At 40.1% G+C, this 27,915-nt stretch overlaps 1 protein-coding gene, 1 long non-coding RNA gene and 2 other non-coding genes across 4 annotated transcripts; 1 reads left to right on the forward strand and 3 right to left on the reverse strand.

Moving 5' to 3' along the window:
• Positions 1-1,426: 1,426 nt before the first annotated feature.
• Positions 1,427-5,178, reverse strand: LOC132538048 (uncharacterized). The gene is made up of 3 exons (XR_009549450.1): positions 4,629-5,178; positions 2,320-2,418; positions 1,427-1,513 (listed from the first exon to the last, which is right to left on the reverse strand). It is a non-coding gene; the product is annotated as an uncharacterized LOC132538048 (long non-coding RNA).
• TRNAT-AGU (transfer RNA threonine (anticodon AGU)) lies at positions 4,970-5,043 on the forward strand. The gene has a single exon. It is a non-coding gene; the product is annotated as a tRNA-Thr (tRNA).
• An 857-nt stretch (positions 5,179-6,035) lies between the features above and the next one.
• Positions 6,036-6,118, reverse strand: TRNAL-CAG (transfer RNA leucine (anticodon CAG)). Its single transcript has one exon. It is a non-coding gene; the product is annotated as a tRNA-Leu (tRNA).
• A 6,662-nt stretch (positions 6,119-12,780) lies between these two features.
• On the reverse strand, positions 12,781-24,489 carry LOC103123935 (butyrophilin subfamily 1 member A1-like). Its single transcript, XM_007534606.1, has 7 exons — positions 24,411-24,489; positions 21,699-22,043; positions 18,530-18,811; positions 17,196-17,345; positions 16,675-16,695; positions 16,549-16,575; positions 12,781-13,454 (listed from the first exon to the last, which is right to left on the reverse strand). Exons 1-7 carry the CDS (start codon positions 24,487-24,489, stop codon positions 12,781-12,783), a joined length of 1,578 nt encoding a protein of 525 aa, XP_007534668.1.
• Between the last annotated feature and the right edge of the window lie 3,426 nt (positions 24,490-27,915).

A 27,915-nucleotide genomic window follows, 5' to 3' on the forward strand; every position in this document is an offset into this window, starting at 1 on the left:
ACATCCATCCAAAAAGATCTGTGTACACATATGTTCTTGGCAGCACAATTTGTAATAGCCAAAACCTGGAAGCAACCCAGGTGTCCAACAACAGAGGAGTGGCTGAGCAAGTTGTGGTCTATATACACAATGGAATACTACTCAGCTGTAAAAAATGGTGACTTCTCCGTTTTCAGCCGATCTTGGATGGACCTTGAAAAAATCATGTTGAGTGAAATAAGTCAGAAACAGAAGGATGAATATGGGATGATCTCACTCTCAGCCCGAAGTTGAAAAACAAGATTAGAAAACAAAACACAAGTAGAACCTGAAATGTAATTGGCATATTACACCAAAGTAAAAGACTCTGGGGTGGGTGGGTGTGTGGGGAGAATACAGGTCCATGAAAAATGATGAATGAAATAGTGGGGGTTGTATTGTTAAATGGGAATCTGGGGAATGTTATCCATGTAAAAAAAAAAAAAAAAAAAGAAGTAGAAACGCAAAGCAGAAATTGACTGAGTTTGGAGTATGGCACCAAAGTAAGAAAGCAGAAGTACACTAGAGTTTGCATCACCAGGTTCCAGGTGTCATCAGGATGCCAGCCAGATTTCCCTGGATTGAAGACCCCACCAATATGTCCTGGAGCTCAGCTTCCCCAGAGACCCACCCTACTAGGGAAAGAGAGAGGCAGACTGGGAGTATGGACCGACCAGTCAACGCCCATGTTCAGCGGGGAAGGAATTACAGAAGCCAGACCTTCTACCTTCTGCAACCCACAATGACCCTGGGTCCATGCTCCCAGAGGGATAGAGAATGGGAAAGCTATCGGGGGAGGGGTGGGATATGGAGATTGGGCAGTGGGAATTGTGTGGAGTTGTACCCCTCCTACCCTATGGTTTTGTTAATTAATCCTTTCTTAAATAAAAAAAAAATAAATAAATAAAAAAAAAGAAGAAATAAAGGCAATATATAGAGTGAAAAAAAATGCATGACAATAATATTTATGCTCCTTTAAAAGTGTACTAGACAACAATATCTAGCAAGAGGTCTAAATGTTCTGTCATTTCCTAATTAAAAAAAAAACAACTATTATTTCAAAGCAACTCTGATATAAATTTTATATACATGTACATACAAAAGATTTTTTATTTTGAGGGAGGGGAAAATATTTTATTTTAAAGAGTTCATAAATATGAAAAAAATTGCCTTAAATAAATAAATAAAGCTAATTGGAGTACCTGCTGGTTCTGTTTTATCCTCATCACATAACCAATATAGGGAGAGAATCTAAAAATCTTATCATATACTTCTAAAATGAGTTTCAACTTAGCAGACTGGTCCTGTATGCATTTTCTGTATAAAGACTTTCTTTGGTTCCCCAGGTTTTAAAAACTACTTTTGGTTGTCTTAATTTTACCTGCCATTTTTATAACCTGACACAAACCAAGATACCTTTTTCTATTTGTGGATTTTATGCTGGGTCTTCTTTTCTGGTCACTTAGTTTCCAACTTCCAGTCTTGCCTTTAGTAGCTGAATTCGAAAGAGAAAGAAATCAGGAAAAAAACTGAATCAATAAAACACACACCACTACCACTACCACCACCACCAAACAACAACAACAATTACCTCTAACACCACTGCACACACTTTTCTAGGAGTTGGCTTATGTGACTATGGAGACTGGGAAATTAAAGTCTTCAGGCTAGCCTGACAACCTAGAAAAATTCTCAGGCAGGAGTTGATGTTGCAGTCTTGCAAGTCTTCTGAGAATTTTTTTGTTCTTTAAGAAAACCTCCTGGGGAATGTTATGCATGTACAAACTATTGTACTTACTGTTGAATGTAAAACATTAATTCCCCAATTAAAAAAAAAAAAAAGAAAGGAAACCTCCTTTGTGTGCTCTGGGAGGTGGCGCAGTGGTAAGGCTTTGGACTCTCAAACACGAGGTTGTGAGTTCTATCCCTGGAAGCACATGTACCAGAGATGTCTAGTTCCTTCTCTCTCCTCCTGTCTTCCTCATTAATAAATAAAATATCTAAAAAAGAATAAAAAAAGAAAACCTCCTTTGTGCACTTTAGCTTTTCAATTCTTTGGATAAGATCCACACTCAGAACTAAAGATCATCTCCTTTATAGCCAACCAGTTGTAGATGTTAACTGCACTTACATAATATCTTTATGTGTAACATTTAGATTAGTGTTTAATAATTGAGTACTATATCCAAGCTATGTCAACATATCAAACTATCAAAGCCATCACCATAGTAGCCTCTTCTGTGACTCGATACACTATTCTTTCATTCTCTGTCTCAGACATGTGGAAATTGTAGTATCCACCTCTCCCACATTCCTTAGTACAATCATCAGCAGGAAAATAGCAGTCTGCTCCTCCCAAGTCCAATGTGTGGAATAGAAACATGTGACAGGCCTTTTTGACTACAGAGGAAAATAAGTAGGAGAGATTTCTGTAAATGAGAATATGAGGTGCAATTTTCTCCCAAGCCTATTTTTTTTTTTTTGTCTCTAGAGTTATTGCTGGGGCCCAGTGCCTGTACTACTACAAATCCACTGCTTCTGGAGGCTGTTTTTCCCCTTTTGTTGCCCTTGTTGTTTATTTTTTTGTTATTATTATTGTTATTGGATAGGACAGAGAGAAATGGAGAGAGGAGGGGAAGACAGAGAGGAGCAGAGAAAGATAGACACCTGCAGACCTGCTTCACTGTCTGTGGAACCACCTCCCTGCAGGTGGTGAGGTGGGGCCTTGAACCAGGATCTTTAAGTCAGCCCTTGTGCTTTGCACCATGTGTGCCCGCTGTGTTACCGCCCAGCCCCCATTCTTTCTTTCTGTCTTTTTTTTAAACATTATTTTTGACTACTTAAATAGAATTTTTATTTCTGAATTTCTGTAGAATTTGACAATGGGCAGGTAAAGGGAAAAACCCAAACCAAACATTGTTGACTGCTGTCTTACTGAATGTTTTCCAACTTGGTACAAAGAACATTCGATGTGATTATGCTGCTTATGATTATTTGTTTCCAAGCACACTAATAATATAATGGCTACACCTATGATGTGTAGTAAATCTACACATTATAAAAAAAAAGTAATCTAGCAAAACCCAAATCTCCACCTCATCATGTATGTAGTAAGAGTTAAATGCCAAAGATCACCTTACAGTGTGACAAATCCTCCAAATACTGATGAAGCTTAGAAATACTGAAACATTGATTTTACTATTGTTACCATAACAACAAGTTTCAAGCAAAAGGACCGATTATAATTACAGGTTCTATTTGGGAGATTACTCTTAGAGCTAGAACATCAATATATAAACTCTTCTGAGCTTAAAAAAAAGCCCTTGTTTAAAATATATTATCAAAGACATTTATTTTGCAGAGAACAGAATAAATTGGGAACACTTAAAAATACACAGACCGGGGAGTCGGGCTGTAGTGCAGCGGGTTAAGCGCAGGCGGCGCAAAACCAAGGACCGGCATAAGGATCCTGGTTCGAACCCCGGCTCCCCACCTGCAGGGGAGTCGCTTCACAGGCGGTGAAGCAGGTCTGCAGGTGTCTATCTTTCTCTCCTCCTCTCTGTCTTCCCCTCCTCTCTCCATTTCTCTCTGTCCTATCCAACAATGACAACAACAATAATAACTACAACAATAAAACAACAAGGGCAACAAAAGGGAATAAATAAATAAAATAAATATTTAAAAAAAAATACACAGACCCCCATAACAATACAGATATCCTTTTTTAAAGGATATCTTTTGGGGGCATTAATGGTTTACAGTCAACAATAAAATACAGTAACAAAAAATAAAAGATAGTGGTTTGTATATGTATGAAATTTCTCAAGTTTTACACAAAAAATTCAACCCCCTCTAGGTTCTTTGATATCATGTTCCAAGACCTGAGCCCTCCCCACAGCGTCCTTTACTTTGGTGCAGTACACAGAAATCCTTCTAATTACTCCTTTATTTAATTTTTTGATTTTTTTTACCAGAGCACTGCTCAGCTCTGGTTTATGGTGGTGTGTGTGTGTGTGTGTGTGTGTTGGGGGGCGGGGGGGGGGGAGTTTGAACCTGGGACGTTGGAGCCTCAGGCAAGAGAGTCTTTTTGTATAACTATTATGCTGTCTACCCTCGCCCCCTTCTAATTACTCTTGATTTGACATCTCATCAAAAGTGATCCATTGGATAAGTTTTAGAACAAAAAAAGTATCCCTCCCTCTATAGTTGCAAATGAGAAGGGACCGCATTGTATCTTTTTCCCCAAGACAAGGTAGCTAATAACGAAGTGATGTTTTTACGGTATGACTGTGGAATTTCATTAGTTAAAATTAGAAACAAGGAGCAGAGCCGTGGTGCACAGTTTTGCAGTAAGAAATGGGCATTCTCTAACAGAATGACTGGGATTTTCATGAAAAATCGTGACAGGAAGAGACATACAGAGTTCAGTGCAGAAAGCGTTCTGGTGGACAAGTGTAGCACGACCCTAGGGCGTGTTCTAGTGTAAAAGTGAGCTGTCCCTCCTTCTCACTCAGTCCCCACCCCACCACAGCCAGCCCTTCAGGGGCACCTTTCTGCCACGCATCCCAACCCCACATTACACTCAGAAGCACCCTCTGAGCATCGCTTACTTTCCAGGTGAAAAGCTCGGAGGCTTCACACTCATGCCTGTGTTTTCTTCACTCCTGGCGAAGAGGAACTCCGGTTTCTCGGCAGATGCTGGGTTTTGTATTTCTTTATATGATGTGGCTAAGGTTCTTCTTCTTCTTCTTCTTCTTCTTCTTCTTCTTCTTCTTCTTCTTCTTCTTCTTCTTCTTCTTCTTCTTTTTATTTATTTATTTTTTTTAGGGAATGGGGAAGTATCTGGGTTGTTTTTGAATAGTAAAAAAGTGAAAAAGAAAAAAAAATATATATATATATAAAATAATGATCATTCCTTTTCCTGGTCGATTCGAATCCTCGTTTGCGTGCTGGCTCCGTGGCTTAGCTGGTTAAAGCGCCTGTCTAGTAAACAGGAGATCCTGGGTTCGAATCCCAGCGGGGCCTTTTGAGGTTTTTCACCTTCAACCCTCCAGAAAGGGATTTATTATTGTCTACTAAAATTTAGTGAAGATGAGTTCACTTTTCTGTCGGAAGAGTTTCAATTTTTCTAGGAATTTTTATATTTTTTATTCCACGTGTAATATCTTATTCACCAAGTATTAAAGAAACTTGAGTAAACAAAAGGTTTTTCTTCAATGCCCTCAGTTTTTTGGCTACAAACATTTTAATTTATAGCCTTTGTATTCTCTTTCTGAAGAAATCCCAAAGGAGGGCAAGCTAATAATATTCAGACAAGCTTCTTTCCTTCTCTTTCTCTCTTTTTAGAAATAGTATCTTCGGGAATGATTGACAATCGTGTTGTTGAGAAGGCTGTAGCACTAAAATCCATCCATTATAATAAGCTACAATTGATCAATTAAAAATGTTTAGCAATCAGAGATTTTTGGAAAGGACAATCTAAGAGGAAACAAATATTTGTCACCGTGGCTTTAGAAAAGGAGCTGTAAGGGAGAAGCATTCCCCTGATTGTACATATGAGTTGCGGAGAACCCCCTAACACAGACTTGAAGTAGACACTGTCCAGATTGGTTTGATGAAATGCAGGAAATATTGATATACTTTCTAAAGTCTCCGGGAGTAATGAAAATTAGGAATAGAATCTGGAGTTTGACTCCTAACTGGTACGCTTACATAGAAATATACACAGGTAGATGGAAGTTAGTTTTGACAGTTAGTAGTCTTCTCGCTTACCTTCCCAAATCTCCAATTACAGAGGTTATACCTGGTCATGAATTGAAGAGTAATATTTATTCAACCCGTTCAATATGAAGAAAATAGAAAAGCGACAATTAGATAAAGGCAGAAACAAAGGAGAATAAATTAAAATAATTAGTTCTTTAAAATGTACTTGTAGTGTTTCGTGTTCCATTGGAATTTTTTTTTTATCTTCAAATTGGTCGTTTTGCCGCCGAGAAATTTTTATTAAAAAGAGAAACTGTCAGGAGTGGGATTCGAACCCACGCCTCCAGGGGAGACTGCGACCTGAACGCAGCGCCTTAGACCGCTCGGCCATCCTGACTTATTGAGTGCCTGCTTTACTTTGAGAGTAGTTCAGTGTCTCTTTAAATGTCCCTTAACTCATTCTTCAAAAATGTGGGAACTTTCCTGTTTAAAGTGAAACTATTTCCTTGCGAACCTCGCTAGAGGTCAATCCAGAGTGTAAACTCAAAAGCTGACCGAGGTTATCGGGCACCAAACGGCATCTCAGTAACTAGGAATTTAGATCTCCCCGGAGGTGGCGGAGCCAGTGAGTGCACGGCGTTTTAGAGCTAGACTATACTTGTTTCCAGTGTAAATGGGCTTCTCGTTTTTCGTTGAATTTATCTAGTTTCATACAGAGAGTTTGTGGACTTTTCTCTATGGGTGTATACTGTAATAAATAATTAAAAGGCACAAAGCGTGAATAATTTATGTATTTACTAATTCTGGTATGGGAACCAGATGATTTAATACTCCACCCTAGTTTTTGCTTATATTTCCATTAGGGCAAACAATTACTTTGGACCTACTCAAGGCCCAATCTTGTTTATCCCAAGTCCCTCCTCCTGCCAGTATCAATATTCTCTAAACCAAAGAAAAGAGGAGGCTAAATTAAGCAATGCTCCTTCCCCTTGCATCTTCAATAAAGCAGATTTTCTTTTATATAAAAACAGGTGAGGCAGGGTTTCATTTCCGTGGTAATGAGTCGCTGGTTTAGCTTAATTTCCTTCCTTCCTCCCTCCCTTCCTCCCTCCCTTCTTTCCTCCCTTCCTTCCTCCCCACCTCTTTCTTTCCTTTTTTTTTTTTTTTCCTTTTCCCCTTGATAAATTAGTTGTTCAAATAAAAAATCCCCAAAATTTATTATTTCTATTTACGGATGTATGCCTTCTTTGTCACCAAGTGTTATTAACTTGCTGTCTTGGGCATTCATTAGGGTTGATACCTGATGGACCTCATGCATGTGAAGTTAAGTTTCTTTTCTCTTTTATCCCCTACAATGATGATGGGGGAAATGAAAGAGGAGGGGGATCATAAAGCTGATTAAAATTTATAACTTTGAGGCCAAGTGGTGGCACACCTGGCTAAGTGCACATGCCACAGTGTGCAAGCACCTAGGTTCAAGCCCTCAGTCCACATCTGCAGGGGGGAATCTTTGCAAGTGGTGGAGTAGTGTTGCAAGTCTCTCTCTCTATTTTTTTTTATTTTTTATTTTTATTGAGGAATTAACGTTTTACATTCAACAGTAAGTACAATACATGCATAACATTCCCCAGTTTCCCATAATACAACCCCCACCAGGGTTGTATCATCCTCCTTGGACCTGTATTCTCCCCACCCACCCACCCCAGAGTCTTTTACTTTGGTAGGATACGCCAATTCCATTGCAAGTCTCTCTCTATATCTCATCTGCTTCCCTCTCAATTTCTGGCTGCCTCAATTAAAAAAAAAAAATCTATAGCTTTTTCTTTCTACGCTTAGATGTTTCAGTGCAGTCATCATTGTTATAGAAGAAGTTTCACATGCATATTTTGGAATACATATTATTAATTAGACTAACAAAAAGCTTCCTGAAATCCTCAAATATTTTTTTAAATTTTGAATTTTTTATCTTTCTAAAAGTACAATATCTAAAGCAGAGATACTGTATATGATATTATTCTCCCTGGGGCACATGGTATGGGGTGGACAGTGTGGAATAAGTAGTATTTAAGGGATGAGCAAGGAAAGGAGAATACTATAAACCGGGGATCCATAAAATTACAAAGAAAGACACACTCTCTTTCTAAAAAATTTTTTATATTTATTTATTCCCTTTTGTTGTCCTTGTTGTTTTATTGTTGTAGTTATTATTGATGTCGTTGTTGGATAGGACAGAGAGAAATGGAGAGAGGAGGGGAAGACAGAGAAGGGGAGAGAAATATTCCTGTAGACCTGCTTCACTGCCTGTGAAGGGACTCCCCTGTAGGTGGGGAGTCGGGGACTCGAACTGGAATCCTTAAGCTGGTCCTTGCTCTTTGCGCCACGTGCACTTAACCCGCTGCGCTACTGCCTGACTCCTGAGACTCTCTCTTTTTTAAAAAAAATAATTTTCTTTTTAAATATTTATTTATTCATGAGAAATGATAGGAGAGAGAGAAAGAACTAGAGTGGTACATGTGCGCTGGGGACTGAACTCTGGACCTCATGCTTGAGAGTCCAAAGCCGTATGTACTGCGCCGCCTGCTGGACCATAAAATTAATTAAATAATTTTTTAATATTGTTATTATTTTACCAGAGCACTGTTCAGCTCTGGCTTATGGTAGTATCGGGGATTGACCTAGGGTTTTGGAACCTCTGGCATGACAGTCTCTTTGCATAACCATTATATAACCATTATGCTATCTACCTTCCGCCCAAAGAGACTCATTTATTTATTTATTTATTTATTTATTTATTTATTTATATTTACTCCCTTTTGTTGTCCTTGTTTTATTGTTGTAGTTATTATTGACAGAGAGGGGGAAAGAAAGACACCTGAAGACCTGCTTCACATCCTGTGAAGCGATTCCCCTACAGGTGGGGATTCCCCTACAGGTGGGACTCTACAGGTGGGGGGCCGGGGGCTCAACCGCGACCCTTACACCGGCCCTTGCGCTTTGCACCACCTGCGCTTAACCCGCTGTGCTACTGCCCGACTCCCAAAGAGACTCTTTTATACATAAAATAGACCTACTAACGTTTCCCAAAGTGGACACCCAAAATCTCATCTGCTATATTCTTGCCTTTAGGTTCCAGATTATTAAACAATTTGTTCTTCCTTATATCTTAATGTTTTTTTAGACGCCAAGTCGCAGTTGCTACCATGATGCCAACCTGACTTCCCCGGGCAGAGGACCTCAATAATGTACCCTGGAACCCCATTTCTCCAGAGCTCTACCCCATTAGGGAATGATAGAAACAGACTGGGAGTATGGATCGATCTGCCAATACCCACGTTCAGTGGAGAAGCAATTACAGAAGCCAGGCCTTCCATCTTTGGCACCCCATAATGATCCTGGGCCCATACTCCCAGAGGGATAAAGAATAGGAAAGCTTTCAGTGGAGGGGATGGGATATGGAACTCGTGGTGGGAAATGTGTGGAATTTCAACCCTCTTATCCTATGGTTTTTGCCAACATTTTCTATTTTATAAATAAAAAAGAAAAGAAAGAGAGAAAGGAAGGGAGAAAGAAAGAAAGAACAAAAGAGAAAGAGGTTCTCTGTTTGACTTTTCAGGTGAGAGTTTTGGTCTCTGGATAAGGTGGCCAGCTCAGTTACCTTTTCATTCTTCCTGACCCTCTCATGCCTAAGAATATCCTAAATCATTGGGTTGTCTTTCACTCAACTGTGTTTTCATCATGGCAGTTATCTTGGGGCTATCAAAGGAACCCACTTACAGTTCCTGGATTGGGCACATTTTTATGCATCTTTAAAAGAATTTAGTTTCTCCTAGTTTCAGTTTTTATGATTTCTGAAAGAAGGAAGTTGAAGTGAATACCAACATTCCATGCTGCCCCAGTATAGACCCATGTTCCTCAGGTGTAGCATAGAGTATGTTGTCCATCCTCCCTTCAGAGGATGGAACATTCTTCTCTACCATTGTTGATCCAGGTTGAGGGCAAGGTCCTATGGGGGCCAAAGCTAAAATTATTATCAAAACCTAAATGAAGGTGAGATACAGGAGCTCATAATGTGAGAAAGTGGGTAATGAAGTATTACTGTCATCATTATAATTTTCTTTGAGGATGATAACTGAAATAATTTCATGTTCAGAATTCCCACCGAGATGTGATGGTTTGGTTTCATTTTTGCCAGGGCTCAAACCTAGGGCCTGGTGTATGGTAAGATGTCCAATCTACTGTGAAAAATACCTCCTTCTCCATGTACTTTTGATATTTATTTATTTATTTTAGATTTTATTTAATCATGAGAGAGACAGGAGAGAGAAAGAACCAAACATCACTCTGGTACATGTGCTGCTGGGGACTGAACTCAGGACCTCATGGTTGAGAATTCAATGCCTTATCCAATGAGCTACCACCTGGATCATGATATTTCTTTTATTTATTTATTTATTTACACTTTTGTTGCCCTTGTTATTTTATTGTTGTAGTTACTATTGTTGTTGTTGTTGATGTCATTACTGTTTGATAGGACAGAGAGAAATGGAGAGAGGAGGGGAAGACAGAGAGGGGGAGAGAAAGATAGACACCTACAGACCTGCTTCACAGCTTGTGAAGCGGCTCCCCTGCAGGTGTGCATCCTTATGCACCTGGTCCTTGCTCTTTGTGCCACGTCTGCTTAACCAGCTGTGCTACTGCCTGGTCCCCGATATTTCTTTTTTAAATGTTTCATTTATTTACTTATTTATAGGATAGAGACAGAGGGAAATTGGGAGGCGTGGGGGAGATAGAGGAAGGGAGACAGAGAGATACCTGCAGCTCTTCTTCACCTTTTGAGAAGCTTCTTTGCTGCAAATGTGGACCAAGGGCTTAAATACAGGTCCTTGGGCATTGTAACCTGCGCTCAACCAGGTGCATTACCACTTGGTCCCAGTATTTTTTCTTTTTAAATTAAATTTTTATGAGAGAGATAACACTGCTCAACTCTGAACGTATGGTAGTGTTGAGGATTGAATTTGTAGCCTCTGAGGTCTCAGGTTCGGAAGTCTGGTGTAAAATACTGTCTGTCTGATCCTTCTCAGCTCCTGAGAATTCGGTTTTTATGTACCCTCTATGAGAGTAACGATTAGAATGAAAAATTTTAAAAGCTGGTTTTTAGCTTTATCATGGAAATAAAATGGGGTGCAACAATTAAAATAATGTCAGTATGACACATGAAACCTACATATAATTGTAAACTAATATTGCTTCAATAGAAATAAAACATATACAGCTAAATAATTTATGGGCAAATTACATGGTATTCTTTTTTTTTTTTTTAAGCTTATTAATGAGAGACAGGGAGAAAGGACAAGACGTCACTGGTACATACAATGCAGGGGCTTGAACTCAGGACTTCATGCTTGCAAGTCTAACACTTTATGCATTATGCCCATCTCATAGATTATTGACTTTTTCCCCTCAAAACTAATTTATTTCTCAGTGAGTGGGGAGAGGTAGAGGGGAGAAAGAGAGAGGGCCAGAGCATCACTCTGACATGTGTGGTGCCAGAGATTGAACTCAATACCTTGTGTTTTCAAATCCAAAGTTCTAGCTACTGCACCACTTCCAGGAGTGCTGACTCTGTGGCCTTAAACTAGCTGAACCTACTCCCTTAAAGTAGCTGAACAATAGCCTCTTGTATCTGCCTGCACTAGTGACTCTCCTATCACCCAGTCTGGGCCATAGGTTTTGGATACATAGAACATTTATCTTGGGTAAACCCAGGTATATTTTCCCCCTTCTGCTCTTGTTTCATTTCCATTTATTGGCATAAAGAAAGGAAAGTGCAGATGCCTTTTTAAACAGTCAGATAGTCTTATTTATTAGGTTTAAATGTATCCGTATATCTATCCCAGAAACTAGAAAAAAAATACAACAGAAATGGAAAGAGTGAGCCTAAATGAATTTAGTCCATTGTTAAGATAAACCATATGTATAATGGAAAATGCAAACACAACAGATATGATCAATCTAGCTGAGCAAGACACCCCCCCCCATCCCTTACTCCCACACTACACAAGGAGAAACAACATAGAGAAAAGCTGGTTAGAGAGAGAGTGAATGGTGATGCAGTGTGGAAATGGGTAGTAGCTGGAGTAGGATTAATGTCAGGGCAAGGGTCGAGGAGACATATGACTGCAATAGTGACTGATAAAGGGAGATGTCACTGATGGATGACTCCTGAAAATCCTCTGAGATGGAGAAAGAGAACTGGAAACATGTAGAATAAACAAAATGAGGCTGAAATGATCTCCAGACAAGGGAAAAAACAGGAGGCTGCAGAGAATAGGACAAGAATCCAAGGCATAACCCTTTGTTTTGCCTGGAATTTTTTCTTCTGTCTCACCTTTTGTATGATTCCCCAATCTTGCTCATTTCAGCTGTTCTCTATACCCCTTCCCAATTGCTCAGATCTCACAGAAGTAGGGAAGTTGCCTCTACCTTGCAGGGCATGGTTTAGAAATGTTTAGATATGGGCCTGTAAATTGTTAGGGCAGGATTGGTGTTCATCATTTGCCATTGGTCCACCTTACTTTCCCCCATCATGATGCACCCTCTGAGTTGCTTTATAGGATTTCAGTCATAGATTTTCCCTTCCTAGAGTCTTTAACATTTTCTGCTGGTCAAAACCTGTATATATATATATATATATATATATATATATATATATATATATATATATATATATATTATGGACCCTAAAATGTTCGTTATAACCCCATGCCAACTTAACCTGTTTGTGTTCACTGAACTGCCCTTTGAATTTACTTCAAGTTCATCCATATAAGACTTGACTTAAAGGGATAAAACACTAGAAGTCATTTGAATCACCTACTTGCCCCCTTGAATACTGGTACAGAAACAGATAAATATGGTTCTATACCCTATAGCCTTTAGAAGAAGAACCACAACTTTCCCAAGACTAATTCCTTCCCAACAGGAAGAAGCAAGAGTTAAAGCCTCAGGGGGTGATAGACAACAGGGGTGAAAGCAAAAGGAAACAGTTGTGCTGTTTCTTTAAACTGTCCCTTGGTTGGACTGGGTAGGGATTAGTTTAGAATGAAGAGTGTCTGTATCTCTAGAGGCATGGTTCTCCCCCATGGGGGACAGTGGAATCTCCTTAGAAAAGTCCTTGGCATCCACTATAACTGTAACTCCCTCATGCCCATCTGTGATTGGGCAGATGGTCAGGGGCTTTTTACCACTGGACCACAAGCAGAACAATGGCCGGAGGGGGCCAGAGAAAGAGGCATTGAGAAAATTATAGATAAGGGAACCATCAGTCATGTTGTGAAAGGAAATATTTCCTGATTCATAGTCCAGGAAAACCCCAACCCGATGGGGAGGTTCTGCCAACAGGAGAGGGGTCCTGAGTGAGGTGAGGGCCCAGTACCCATTTCCATATAGTTCCACAGCCCAAAACCCATTTTCTGGAGTCAAGGGATCAAATCCTTTCTTCATCACATTCTCTCTACATACTCCAATAGCCCAGTCAGTCCTGTCTCCCACCTCCACCTCCCAGTAATGTCTCCCTGAGGTGAAGGTCTCACGGCCTAACACACAAGGCCAGGAGTCAAATCTCTCTAGTTTATCAGGTAGTTTCTGACGAGAATCTTCCAGTCGGACAGATTTTGAATCTTCATATAAAAAGAGGTGAGGATGGGCAGTGTCTGGATCCAGAGTCACATCAACTAGACAGAGAAAGAGAAAGAGAATTTGAATATCAGAAATGTTAGCGGTGGGACCAGGTGGTGGTGCACTTGGTTGAGCACACATGTTACAGTGCACAAGAACCCAGGTTCAAGCCCCTGGTCCCCACCTGCAGGGGGGAAGTTTAACAAGTGGTGAAGCAGTGCTGCAGGTGTCTCTCTATCTCTTGCCCTCTCTATCTCACCCTTCCTCTCAATTTCTGGCTATCTATATTCAATAAATAAATAAAGATACTAAAAAAAAAATGTTAGAGGTTACAAAACCTATTCAGAGCACTGTTCTAGAATTTAGCAGATTTTCTGAGGAGGACAGCTCTTTGGCCTGCTCACTTGTCTCAATTTCCCTCTTCCATCAACAGCCAGAGGGCAAAGTATTAGCTGATTGCCTGCAGTAATTAATGGTACCCTGCCACAGGGGAGCTTGTCTTCTAGTCATCTTCCAAGGGCCCTCTAGATACCTCAAAGAAAATGTCCAGCACCAAAGTAAAAGACTCTGGTGTGGGTGAGTGAGAGAGTACACATCCTGGAAAAGGATGACAGAGGACCTAGTGGGGGTTGTATTGTTATGTGGAAAACTGAGAAATGTTCTGCATGTACAAACTATTGTATTTACTGTCGAATGCAAAACATTAATCCCCCAATAAAGAAATAAAAAAAAGAAAGAAAAGAAAATGTCCAGGTGATTTGTTATCAAGCTACCCTCTCTAGTATCATCACTAAAATGCATTTTAAGGGGGCCAGGTGGTGGCGCACCTAGTTGAGTGCACATGTTACAGTGCGCAAGGACTCAGGTTTGAGCCCCTGGTCCCCCCCACCTGCAGCGGGAAAGCTTCACAAGTGGTGAAGCAGTGCTGCAAGTGTCTCTCTGTCTCTCTCCCTCTCTATCACCTCCCCTTCCCTCTCAATTTCTGATTGTCTCTATGCAACAGATAAAGATTTTAAAAACTGATTAAAAAGTGTATTTTAAGGGTTGAACAGTGACACACACCCAGTAGACCACACATGTAACAGTGCATCAACAACAACACCCCCTTCCCTCTCAATATCTCTCTGTCTCTATCCAATACTAAATAAATATAATTTAAAATAAAATAAAATAAAAAAGTGGGGGGGATCAGGTGGTGGCACACCTGGTTGAGTGCACACATTACAGTGTTCAGGGACCCAGACTCAATACCCCAGTTCCCTCCTACAGGGGGAAAGTTCACAGGTGGTGAAACAATGCTGCAGCATTGTTTTTCTCTCCCCCTTTCCCTGTATCTCTCCCTCCCCTCTAAATTTCTTTGTCTCCATCCAAAATAAAGAAATAAAAATAAATTGAAATAAATAAATAAGTAATGAAACTTTAAAGTATGTATTTCCAAATTAAAAATATAATACATTGAATTTAAAATATGCAAATAAAATTATTTTTAGTTGACTTTTAGGGGAGCATATAAATTGTGTGTATGTTCTTTGTAGAAATAAGCCAATATTTCTTCCTTTCTATTCTATTGGAAAGAATAGAGAGAAATTGAGAGGAGAAGGGGGAATAGAGAGGGAAAGAAAAAGATAAACACAGGCCTGCTTCTCTGCTTATGAAACATTGCCTCTGCAGGTAGGGAGCTGGGGCTTGAACTAGGTCCCTGAGTATGATAATGTGTGCACTTAATTAGTTGTGCCAGTACCTGACCTCCAAGCCAAAAATATTTATTTATTTATTTATTTATTTATTTATTTATTTATTTATTTATTTTTACCAGAGCACTACTCAGCTCTGGTTTATGGTAGTGCAGGGGAATTGAACCTGGGATTCAGAGCCTCAGGCATGAGAGTCTCTTTGCATAACCATTATGATTTACCCCCACTCCAAGCCAAAAAAAAAATTAAAGATTTTATTTATTTTTCTTAATGAGAAAGATATGAGGAGAGAGAGAAAGAGCCAGACATCACTCTGGTACATGTGCTGCCAGAGATTGAACTCAGGACCTCATGCTTGAGAGTCTAGTTTCTTAGACTAGACTCTCTCACTGCACCACCTCCTGGACCACCAAAAGTATTTTTTTTAAATACTTATTTATTAATGAGAGGAATGGGGGGCGGGGGGAGAAAGAACCAGACATCACTCTGGTACTACTGTGGATCAAACTTAGGACATCATACATGAGAGTCTAGTGCTTTATCCACTATGCTACCTCCTGGACCACAAGCCAACAAATTTTTAAATTTTATTTGAATAAGAAAGATAGAAAGATCAAAGCATTGCTCATCTCTGGCTTATGCAGGGGACTGAAACTGGGACCTTGGAGCCTCAGGTATAAAGTCTTTTGCATAACTATTTTGCTGTCTTTCCAGCCTACCAATAATTAATTTTATTTTAAACAATATTTCATTTACTTTATTATGAGTATTATTTACATTTTTAATACTTTTAAAAATGTATTTATTTTCCCTTCTTGTTTTTTATTGTTGTTGTCGTTGTTAGCTAGGACACAGAGAAATGGAGAGAGGAGGGGAAGATCGTGAGGGGGAGAGAAAGACACCAGCAGACCTGCTTCCCCTGCAGATGGGGAGCTGGAGTCTCGAACCAGGATCCTTACTCCTGTCCTTGCCCTTGCACCTGTCCTTGTGCCTTGCACCACATGCGCTTAACCTGCTGGCTACCACTCAACTCCTAGTTTATTTTATTGTTTTAAAGAGGGAGGGAGGAAGGGAGAGAGAGAGGGAGCACTAGAACACTGCCCAACTCTGGCTTATTGTATTGCAGGGGATTGAACCTGATACCTCAGAGCCTCAGGCATGAAAGATGTTTGCATAACAATTATGCTACCACCCCAGCCCCCAACAATTAATTTAATTAATTTTTTTTTTTACCGGAGTACTATTTAGCTCTGGCTTATGGTGGTATGGGGGCTTGACTTTGGAGTGTCAAGCATGAGAGTCTGCATAACCATTATGCTATTTACCCTCTGCCCTTATTATTTATTTATTTATTTTTACAATGATTTCTTAAAATTGTTTTTATTTCCAAGTTTTGTAGGATTTTGAATCCTTGACTAGTAAAGCCCCAGAGGATAGAGTTCATTCAGTCACTGACCTGCATGTAGTGTAGCCTTTTTCCATTCTACAATGAAAGAGAGAGGGAGAGAAAGAGTTATTGAAAGGCTTTATTATAACAGAGACAGAATTGTAAGTGAAATAATGATAAAAAGATAGGACTTACTGAGCTCTTCCAAGAGTTTCTCTGAAAAATAACCAGAAATACCTTAGTGACTTATTTATAGTGGGCCTTACAGGGGACAGGAGGAGGGACGGGTATGAGAAACTGGTATGAGAAACACATAAAGTAGTAGTTGTTTAATTCATGACTACCTGGTTAGGAAGCAGTATTAGTAAGTGGAGAATAAGGGTTTTGTTTTGGTTGGGTTTCTAAGAAATGTACAGGAAACTCCTACTGGCTTGGCATCAGCTCTTTAATAATGAAAGATCATTACTGAGAAGCCAAGTTAAAAGTGAGGATAGAGTTCAAGGGTGAGTGGACATTAGATCTAATATCTCAATTAGAATTGTTTTGTACTGCTTAAACCTCAAACATCTGTTCTATTTCTTGTTGGATTTCAGTGACTTCAGGAGCTTGATCATCACTTTGACCTCTAGAATTCTAAAATCAAATATCTTCCCATTGGCAATCCTAAATGACCTTGGAAGTACTCTTGACAAATAACTTGGGATTCTCTGACTTACCTTTAGAGCTGAATTTATCCTTAATCATTCCAGATCTTTCTTTGTATAGTTTCCAAGTAAAAAATATGGACCCAATGCTGAGAAGTCCAAGTACTGTCACAAATACAACCACAATCACCATCCAGGGCGCCAGACTTGGGAAAAAGGGAGCTAGAATAAAATCCCCAAGAATAACACTTATTAAGAAATTGATTGGCCCCCATAGGACCTTGCCCTCAGCTTGGATCAACAATGGTAGAGAATGTTCCATCCTCCGAAGGGAGGATGGAAAACATATTCTATACTATACCTGAGGAAGATGGGTCAATACTGGGGCAGCTTGGAATGTTCCTACTCATGACCACAGAATGTGAGATCAGATCTAGCGGGATGTAGAGGTCACACAGGCTCCTAAGCTAATTATGGGGCCCAGATCACATCAAATCAATGGGTTTACAATCAATAATATTTATACCCCTTTCCCATATTAGGGAGCTACTCTCTTCCCTGATCCAGCTTTCTGGTCCTTTTCCCAACCATGACATCATCTCCCTAGACAATAACTTGGATCCACCTGCATATTAGATTTCAGGCTCAGGCAAAAAAACAAACAAAAAATGCTAGTATAGCTACAGGCCCTTTGAAATATAACTACAATATGCCTACTAGCTACCTACAAAATGGAGGACCCCCCAACACTTCATCTGTACTATTCCAGCCTTTAGGTCCATGATTGTTCAACAGTTTGTTTAGCTTTGTATGTTAACTCTCTTTTCAGTCACCAGGTTCCAGATGTTACCATGATGCCAACCTGACTTCCCTGGACAGACAGCCCCACCAATGTGCCTTGGAGCTCTGCTTCCCCAGAGCCCATCCCCACTAGGGAAAGAGAGAGGCAGGTTAGGAGTATGGATCAACCTGTCAATGCTCATGTTCATTGGGGAAGCAATTACAGAAACCAGACCTTCAACCTTCTACATGATCTTCTGCAATGATCTTAGGTCCATACTCCCAGAAGGTTAAAGAATAGTAGAGTTATCAGGGGAGGGATGGGATGTGGAGGTCTGGTAGTGGGAATTGTGCAAAGTTGTACCCCTCTTATCCTATGGTTTTGTCAATGTTTCCTTTTTATAAATAAAAAATTTTTTAAAAAGGAAACTGACTATTAGAGGAAGGTACAATATATGCCTTCAGAATCCTCACAGTGAGGTTGGTGGGGTTTCCTGAAATCAGTGGGCAAGAACTCAGGTAGAAAAAGTGTACAACTCTGTCATGAGGCCACAGTTGGGTAGCTGTCTAAGACAATATGGCCCTGAATCCATGTGAACTAGGAACACAGAATTATTCTCACTGACCTGGTATGGTAAGCCCCACTTCCTTATTCTGGCCAAGAAGAAGGTTCTGAATGCAGCAGGAAACATTCTCCAGGGAGGTATCTCTGATGATCACTGAAGCTGCCACCGTGAACAATCCTTCTCCATCAGGAATCCTAGACTCTGATGTAGATGGAAATGTCTTTCCCTCAGGAGTTCTCCACTGCACCTGGGGATCTGGATACCATCCCACTGAGGTACACTTTAGTTGGATTTCCCCATTTTCTTGAACTTCCACGGAAATGTGAGGATCAGAACCCAGAGCTGTGGAAAAAGAAAGTGGTCTTACTCCTGCAGTGGATGTGCTCCACAGGGATGCTGTGTTTGAGAAAGATAAGTAAAAAGGACAAGGAATAAGGAAGGGGACTAATCTCCATATTTCATTGCATAAGATAACAGTAAAAGGAATTTTATATACCTTCTCAGAAAAGGATAGTGGGACTTAGTGTTTGAATGGGTGTAGGAGTTTAGAGGTCTTTGTCCAGTCTGCAGGAGTAGGAGGTCAACGGTTTAGAGGTGTTCAGGAGTCTAGACTGGGAGCTGCAAGGATAGGAGAAAGCTCTGTGTTTGGAAAAAGTATGAGAAGACTCTAGGGAGGAGAACTAAGATATACTTGAAGAGAATAAGAACTAGAGTTTCTTTACATTGAGACTGTAGCTGACAACAAAAGTTTTCTTTAGGGAGTTGGGCAGTAACGCAGCGGGTTAAGAGTTTATGGCACAAAGCACAAGGATAGCGATGGGTCTGCAGGTGTCTTTCTCTCCCCCCTCTGTCTTCCCCTCCTCTCTCCATTTCTCTCTGTCCTATCCAACAATGACAACATCAATAACAACAACAATAATAATTATAACAATAAAACAATAAGGGCAACAAAAGAGAATAAATAAATATTTTTTAAAAATTTTATCTGTGATACTGAGACAGAAATTTCCTTAAATAGTTTCAACCTCATCTTACCTCACACAGTTATACCCTAACACAAATTAATATACAGCTATTTTTCCTGCCTGTTCAGTTTAGTTATTTTCCTTTTTGTTTTGTTATTATTATGATAGAGACAGAGAGAAATAGGGAGAGGGGAAGAGAGAAAGAGAGCTTGGTCCACTTTTAATGAAGCCTTCCCTGAAGGTGGGGGACTAGGGGCTTGAACCTGGTTTCATACTCATGGTAACTTGTGTGTTTGGCTGGTTATGTCACCATATGGCCCCCAACTTAGTTATTTTCTTACAATTCCACAGAGTGTAGAAAAATACTAAGCTCTTTTTCTTGTGGGAAAAGTCCTTAAATGCATAACCACAAGCATTATTTTATATTAATTTTCTAAGTGTGTATCTATATGTGAAAATGCATATTTTTTCTTTTTAAAAAAATTCATGGGAGTCGGGCTGTAGCACAGCGGGTTAAGCACAGGTGGCACGAAGCACAAGGACCGGCATAAGGATCCCGGTTCGAACCCCGGCTCCCCACCTGCAGGGGAGTCGCTTCACAGGCGGTGAAGCAGGTCTGCAGGTGTCTATTTTTCTCTCCTCCTCTCTGTCTTCCCCTCCTCTCTCCATTTCTCTCTGTTCTATCCAACAACGACAACAACAATAATAACTACAACAATAAAACAACAAGGGCAACAAAAGGGAATAAATAAATAAAATAAATATTTAAAAAATTCATATTATATTTGTTTATTTGATAGAGACAGACAAAAATTGAGAGGGAAGGGGGTGATAGAGAGGGAAAGAGACAGAGACAGCTGCAATACTGCTTCACTACTCACAAAGCTTTCCCCTGCAAGTGGGGGGTAGGGGGTTGAACCCAGTCCTTGCACATTGTAACATGTGTGCTCAACCAGGTGTGCCACCACCAGGCCCCCAAATATGCATTTTTTTCTTTCTCATTCTTCTATCTCTCTCTCTCTTTTTTGGTGATGAAGGTCAAATCTGGGATCTCATACATGCAAAACATGCACTCTTAACACTGAACTATATCCTGACCCAGAATTTGTATATATATATATATATATATATGCAGAATGTATATTCTTTTCATGAAAAGATTTGCTACTTTTAGATATTACTCACAAGAAGTAATGGTGACAGTCATATGCTATCAATTATCTAGAATATTACAGTCAACCTATAAGAAGCTTTCCTAAAAAGGAAATGTGAGTTAAACACAGTACTGCTGCATGGGGCATCTGCTATGAAGCAGGGACCCAGATTTCACCACTTGGCGAACTTCATTTGACTATAGACATGAATGGCAGTATATTTGTATATGATGCATTGTTGAGCAATCTGAAGCACAGTGAAGTTTTCTTATAAACATATAATGCTTTTGGATTGGGAAAGAAACTGTCATACTACCTAACTGTATTTTTGTTCTTTCAAAATCTTGTTTGATAGCAGTGTTCTGAGTCTTACAGTAGAAAACAAGGTTCAAAAAGAGATTTGCTCCTTATTATTTTTCCCTGGATTTTGGATTGAAGCAAAATCGGAGCAAGAGTCAAACCTTTTGTAGGTGAATCAAGAATGTTCATGAGTAACTAAGCTCTGTGATTTTAGGAGACCAGTCCATAAAACATCTTCCCATCTCTAGGCTTGTTTCTAGCATAAAAGGAGTTTTTGTAGATGAACCTGATGGTTTCCAAAGTAATATATCCATAGGAAAATATGTACTGCATGATTGTATCTATATCCTTGATACTGTTCTGATAAGCTTTCTTTCTTTTTTCATTTTTTAAAAATATTTATTTACTCCCTTTTGTTGCCCTTGTTGTTTTATTGTTGTAGTTTTTATTGATGTCGTTGTTGTTGGATAGGACAGAGAGAAATGGAGAGAGGAGGGGAAGGCAGAGAGGGGGAGAGAAAGATAGACACCTGCAGACCTGCTTCACTGCTTGTGAGGCAACTCCTCTGAAGGTGGGGAGCTGGGGGCTCAAACCTGGATCCTTAAGCCAGTCCTCGCGCTTCGCACCATGTGCGCTTAACCCTGATTCCCTTTGATAAGCTTTCTAATAGACTCCCAAAAATAGAGTTGCCAGGCTAAAAGTTTGAAGAACACTGAAGTTCCTTCTTGGAATATTATATCTATCAAGTCATCATCAGTAATATCCTTCTTATGTAATCCCTGGTTGGAGGGCCAAAGCCCATCTACTCACCAGCCACCTTCAGATTCACAATGGCTTCTTCATAGCTTTCGTTCTGCCTGAAAAAGCATCTGTATTCTCCGCCATCAGCAACCTTTACCCCATGTATCTTCATGGCTACACGCCCCACATTGATATCATCCTCCACCAGTGTGGTTCTCCCTAGGTACTCAGCCATCTGCTCTTCTTCTTGTTGTTGTCCATCCCGATATACCAATGCCGCTGAGGAGACCTCCCGGAACCATCGCAGCTCCATATGCTCAGCACTCATATTTGGGGACAGATGACAGGGTAGCCTGGCATCTTCACCTACTATTGCCAGGATGGGACCTGGAGGTCCAATCACGTCAAAGTAAACTGTCAAAAACAAACAATGGGAGAGTCAGACTGGAAATGGATATGGGAGTGGAAGACTGGCACAGACCAGGCTCCCTAATGGGCAGCCCTTTCTTTCTTTCTTTCTTTCTTTCTTTCTTTCTTTCTTTCTTTCTTTCTTTCTTTCTTTCTTTCTTTTTCTTCCTTCCTTTCTTTCTTCCTTTCTTTCTTTCTATCTTTCTTTCTTCCTTTTATTTATAAAAAAGGAAACACTGACAAAACCATAGGATAAGATGGGTACAACTGCACACAGTTCTCATCACCAGAACTCCATATCCCATCCCCTACCCTGATAGCTTTCCTATTCTTTAACCCTCTGGGAGTATGGACCCAAGGTCATTGTGGGATATAGAAGGTGGAAGGTCTGACTTTTGTAATTGCTTTCCTGCTGAACATGGGCGCTGGCAGGTCCATTTATACTCCCAGCCTGTCTCTCTCTTTCCCTAGTGGGGTGGGGTTCTGGGGAATTGGAGCTCCAGACACATTGGTGGGGATGTCTGTCCAGGGAAGTCCGGCTGGCATCATGGTAGCATCTGAAACCTGGTGCCTGAAAAGAGAGCTTATAAAGCCAAACAAATTGTTGATTAATCATGAACATAAAGGCTGGAATAGTGCAGATGAAGAGTTGGGGGTAGTCTCCATTTTGTAGATAGCTAGTAGGCATATTTTAGTTATATTCCAAAGGGCCTGTGGCTATACTAGTTGTTTTTTTTTTTTTTTCCTCTTTCCCCTGAGTCTGAAATCTGATATGCAGGTGGATCCAAGTTATTGTCTGGGGATATGATGTCATTGCTGGAAAAAGGACCAGAAAGCTGGATCAGGGAAGAAAGTAGCTCCCAAATGCATAGACCATAGGCTGAGTCTTTTATATGTTGACTCTCTTAAAAGCTTAGAACAGGGAGAAGAGAAGCAAACAGTGGCACAGCTATATACAAATAATGTCAAAGGACATAAATTATGGTGATGTTGTGTATGATATAACAAATCCTAAGAATGGGATATTTCAAAGTTAACCCAATTGCCAAATAATGTGATTATAGCAATAACTATCTATTGTCTTCTTAAACCCTAAGACAGCAGGAACCTCCAGTTTCCACTATAGAGCCTATATTTCCCCCAGTCCTGGAACCTCTAGGGAGGGGCTCACTTTCCTGCGTGCTTCTCTCAATTCATACCAAATGCTATTGCATCTGCTGATCCCAACCTAATCAACGCATCAAGAACCACGTCATCATGCTTTACTTCAGACTGTGTCCAGAGACTTCAGGCGTGGAATGTCAACTCTTCAGCATCATTATTTGTGTGAGACCTTTCCTTTCATAGGATTCTCTAATTCCATTCCAGGTGGTTCACTTCCTAACAAAGTTCCAAAACCTAGATATAGACCAGGTCCCGTGAGATAGGGCATATGTTCACATGTATCCATAAATTAGAGCAAAGTATATACCTGAGAGAAAAAGTACACAATAGTCTGCAGTGAGTCAGTATAAAGTTCATAATGAAATAGTGTCTACTTAGACTTAGATACCCTCTTCACCTACTTCCTCAGTTCTCTCATTCACTCCAAAGCTAACCTTATTAAAGCAAAGACTGCAAAAGCTGAATGAGGGCAAGAGACTGGCATTCATTAATGATGACTAGTCACTATCAGGCCACCCCATCAACTGGGGCCCTATTTGGGGAGTCCTGAGATTCCCAAACAGACATGATGGGCCTAGACCTCGAATAAATCCCTCTCTCTATTGTTACTGGTCATCTCTATCAGGAACAACACAATAGATCCCTTTGTGGGTCCCCATAGGACCTTGCCCTCAACTTGGATCAACAATGGTAGAGAATGTTCCATCCTCTGAAGGGAGGCTAGACAATATAAATTATGCTACACCTGAGAAAGATGGGTCCTGATATTTGGGCAGCTTGGAACGTTCCTACTCATGACCACAGAATGTGAGCTCAGATCTACAGGGATGCAGAGGTCACATAGGCTCCTAAGTTGAATATGGACCCCAGATCACATCAAATCGATGGGGTTTACAGTCAACAATATTTGTATACCTTTCCCATATTTGGGAGCTTTTTCTTATTCATTTGGCAGCAGGAGGAAATTCATCTGATGTTGCTAGGAAGAATGAAATGGGAATGTTTGTGCTTACAGAGAAATGTCAACCCTTCAAACTAGAGTCAGAAAGGGGGGTGGAGGTTGTCCCTGGACTAGGGAAGATATCATGTTGGTTGTGCAAAAGCCTTTCCTAAGGGACCAGAGGTCTCAGGTTTAGTCCCCAGTACCACCATAAACCATAGTTGAACAGTGCTCTGGGAAGGGGAGGAGGAAGGTGGGAGGGGCCCTACCTGAATCCAGTCTGGTCACTTGAAGGAGAATGAGTGTGAGAAGACACAGAGAGTGATAGGAATTTGTGGAAAATCCCATCTTCATGCCCTTCCTAGGGTGGCAAAACCTTGGTGTACTGGAGGCAGCAGGAACTTTAGCCTAGGACATGAAAGACAGGAGATCAACTATTGATCCTCTCAAGCCCTCCCAAATGCTTTTCTCAACTTGGAAAGTCTTTGTCTTTGCACCTGAAGCTTCTGTTTTGCCTCTTCCCCAGTTTTTTTCAACCATTCTGTCATCAATACCCCACCCACCCCAACCCCAACCCCCCAAACACACTGAGTTTTGTCAACATAAACATCAAAATAGCCCTAACTTCCCAGCAGAGATACAGGAGAAAAGAATTATGAAGTATACTCTGTCTTCCCCTCCTCTCTCCATTTCTCTCTGTCCTATCCAACAATGACATCAATAACAATTACAACAAGGGCAACAAAAGGAATAAATAAAAAATATATATATAAAAACAATTATGAAGTATAGTACACATCAGTGGGTTGCATATAAATGAGCAAAATATTGGAAAAACTGCACTAAAATAAGTTCTTTCAAATACAGCAATTTGGTGGCGAGTGGGCAGAGACATTGTTCATCAGTATAACACCTCCCTTGCAAGTTTGAGTTCCATCAGTATAACACCTCCTTTGCAAGCTTGAGTTTGATTTCCCAGTAATGCATATGACCAAGAGATTTCCTGGCCTCTCATAAAAAAAAAAATAGAATTCATCAAAATCCTTTTTTTATATTAAGTAAAATAAAATAATTAGGCTTTTTTTTTTTTTGGTAATCATGAAGATAAAGCAATGGAGGCAGAGATGAAGAGTAGAGAAATCAACTGAAGAGAAAAGAAGAAAATTTTGGAGGAGATGGAATAAGGAAAGGTAGCTGGGATTTGGGCAGTAGCGCAGCAGGTCAAGCGCAGATGGCAGAAAGCTCAAGGATCAGCCTGGTTTGAGCCCCGGGCTGCCCACCTGCAGGGGAGTGCTTCAGAGCGGTGAAGCAAGTCTGCAGGTGTCTGTCTTTCTCTCCCCCTCTCTGTCTTTCCCTCCTCTCTCCACTTCTCTCTGTCCTATCCAACAACGACAACAATAGTAACTACAACAATGAAACAACAAGGACAACAAAAGGGAATAAATAAATAAATATTTTAAAAAATAAGTTAAAAAAAAGGTAGTTGAAAAAGCTAAAGGAAAGCACATTAGAGGGACTTGAAAGGGAGGAACTTAAAGAGAAAAGCTTCTCCCTGGCTGTGACATTCTTTAAGGGGATTGAAAATAATCACAGATACTGACCTCAAGTCTTGATGGAAAAGACACCAAGGAGCCACTGCTACCAAGTGAGAAAGCTGATTGTAACCCCAGAAGCAAAAGTAAACCAGGAGAAGGAAAAAGGAAGTGCTTGCTATTAGGAAGCCTGCCCTAAGGCCACTGATGCGTTTATTAGGGGTAAAAAATGTATCCCAGAGAAATGAAGGGTCTGTGTATTTGTGTTCTTCAGCTCATATTTATAAATTAAAAGGAATGATGCGAAAAAGAAAGCTGACCAAGACTAAAATGACAGATAAGGCCCTTGCTTGCTTATTCATCTTGCCAGCTTCAGTTCCTTTATCTTTAAAATGAAATATTGTTAACAATGCCTTTTTCACAGAGATGTTGGAAGGGTCAAATGACATTAATCTTGAAAGGCACTTATAGCATATAATAAATACTAGAGTGGTCTGTAAGGTGGCACAATGGATAAAGCATTAGATTCTCAAGCATGAGGTCCCGAGTTCAATCCCTAGTAGCACATGTACCAGAGTGATATCTGGTTCTTTCTCTCTCTCTCTGCCTATCTTTCTCTTTATTTATTTAATAAATAAATAAAATATTTTAAAAAATAAATAAATACTAGAAGAAGGAAGATTATAATTTCTATGGGTTAAAAAATTATGAGAGGCTAAAACTGTATGAGAGATTTGGTTTTCAGGGTTTAACTGCCTGCTAAAGTTACCGTTTTGAAAATAGTTCATGAGGTGGTCTGAGAGGTGGCTCAGTGGATAAAGCACTGGATTATCAAGCATGAGGTCCTGAGTTCAATCCCTGGCACATGTACCAGAGTGATGTCTAGTTCCTTCTCTCTCTCCTCCTATCTTTCTCATTAGTTAATAAATTAAAACTTAAAAAAAGAGAAAATAGTTCATGAGGACTGCAATTTGCTATTTTTGTAGTAAGCTTCTTATTGTTATGTAAAATATATTTTTTAGAACATTTTTTTTATTTTCCCTTTTTATTGGCCTTGTCTTTTTATTGTTGTTGTAGTTATGATTGTTGTTGTTATTGACGTCATCATTGTTGTATAGGATAGAGAGAAATGGAGAGAGGAGGGGAAGACAGAGAGAGGAGGAGAGAAAGATAGACAACTGCAGACCTGCTTCACCGCCTGTGAAGCGACTCCCCTGCAGGTGAGGAGCCGGGGGCTTGAATCGGGGTTCTTCTGATGGTCCTTGCGCTTTGCACCACGTGCGCTTAACCCGCTGGACTACCACCCGAATCCCGAAAAAATATTTTTAAAGTAGAAATCAATTATAATATCATCAGTTAATGAGAACCTCTTTTCACATTTTGTAATATTCCCTCCCAGTCTTTATTTATATCACGCTTATATACATAAACTCATAATTGAAGTATTTAACTAATTCAAAACATTTTTACTAGTTATTTAATATTATACTATAGAACACTAAAATCTTTTTTTTTAAAGTTTATCTTTACTTATTGGATAGAAACAGCCAGAAATCAAGAGGGAAGAGGGTGATAGAGAGGGAGAGAGACAGAGAGACACCTGCAGCCCTGCTTCACTACTCCTGAAGCTTTCCCCCTGCAGGTAGAGACTGGGGATTGAACCTGGGTCCTTGCACACTATAACATGTGTGCTCAACCAGGTGCACCACCACCCGGCCCCCATAAAATCTCTTTTTAAAAATATTTTGTTCACTTATTTTGGGTAGAGACAGAGAGAAATTGAGGTGGAAGGAGGATATAGAAAGGTAGCAAGAGTGAAAGTGAAAGAGACCTGCAGCACTGCTTCACTGCTTGTGAAGCTCCCCTACCCCCAAAATTGGGGATGCGGACTTGAACCCAGGTCCTTGAGCATGGTAATATGTGCTCTATATGAGGTGCATCACCCCCAGGCTCCCAGCTCCTGTAATCTCCAAGATCATGGAACATCTTTTTTTTCCCTTTGTTATAAACAGTGCATTTTATAAATAAGCCTTTGTCTACATCTATGATACTTTCCTGATAAATTCCCGGAAATAAAGTCAACAGGTCAAAAATTATAATTGCCAAAGTTCCGTCTTGGAATATTAATCTATTGCACTATCGACGAAAATGTCCTCGCCCCATTCCTACCAGCACTGAGGGTTACCGTTCCTCATTGTCACTAGTGGGATGGGTAAGACTGATTAAGTTTTTATCTTATTAT

This window comes from Erinaceus europaeus, chromosome 4 (assembly GCF_950295315.1).
Source record: "Erinaceus europaeus chromosome 4, mEriEur2.1, whole genome shotgun sequence".
NCBI classification, from domain to species: domain Eukaryota; kingdom Metazoa; phylum Chordata; class Mammalia; order Eulipotyphla; family Erinaceidae; genus Erinaceus; species Erinaceus europaeus.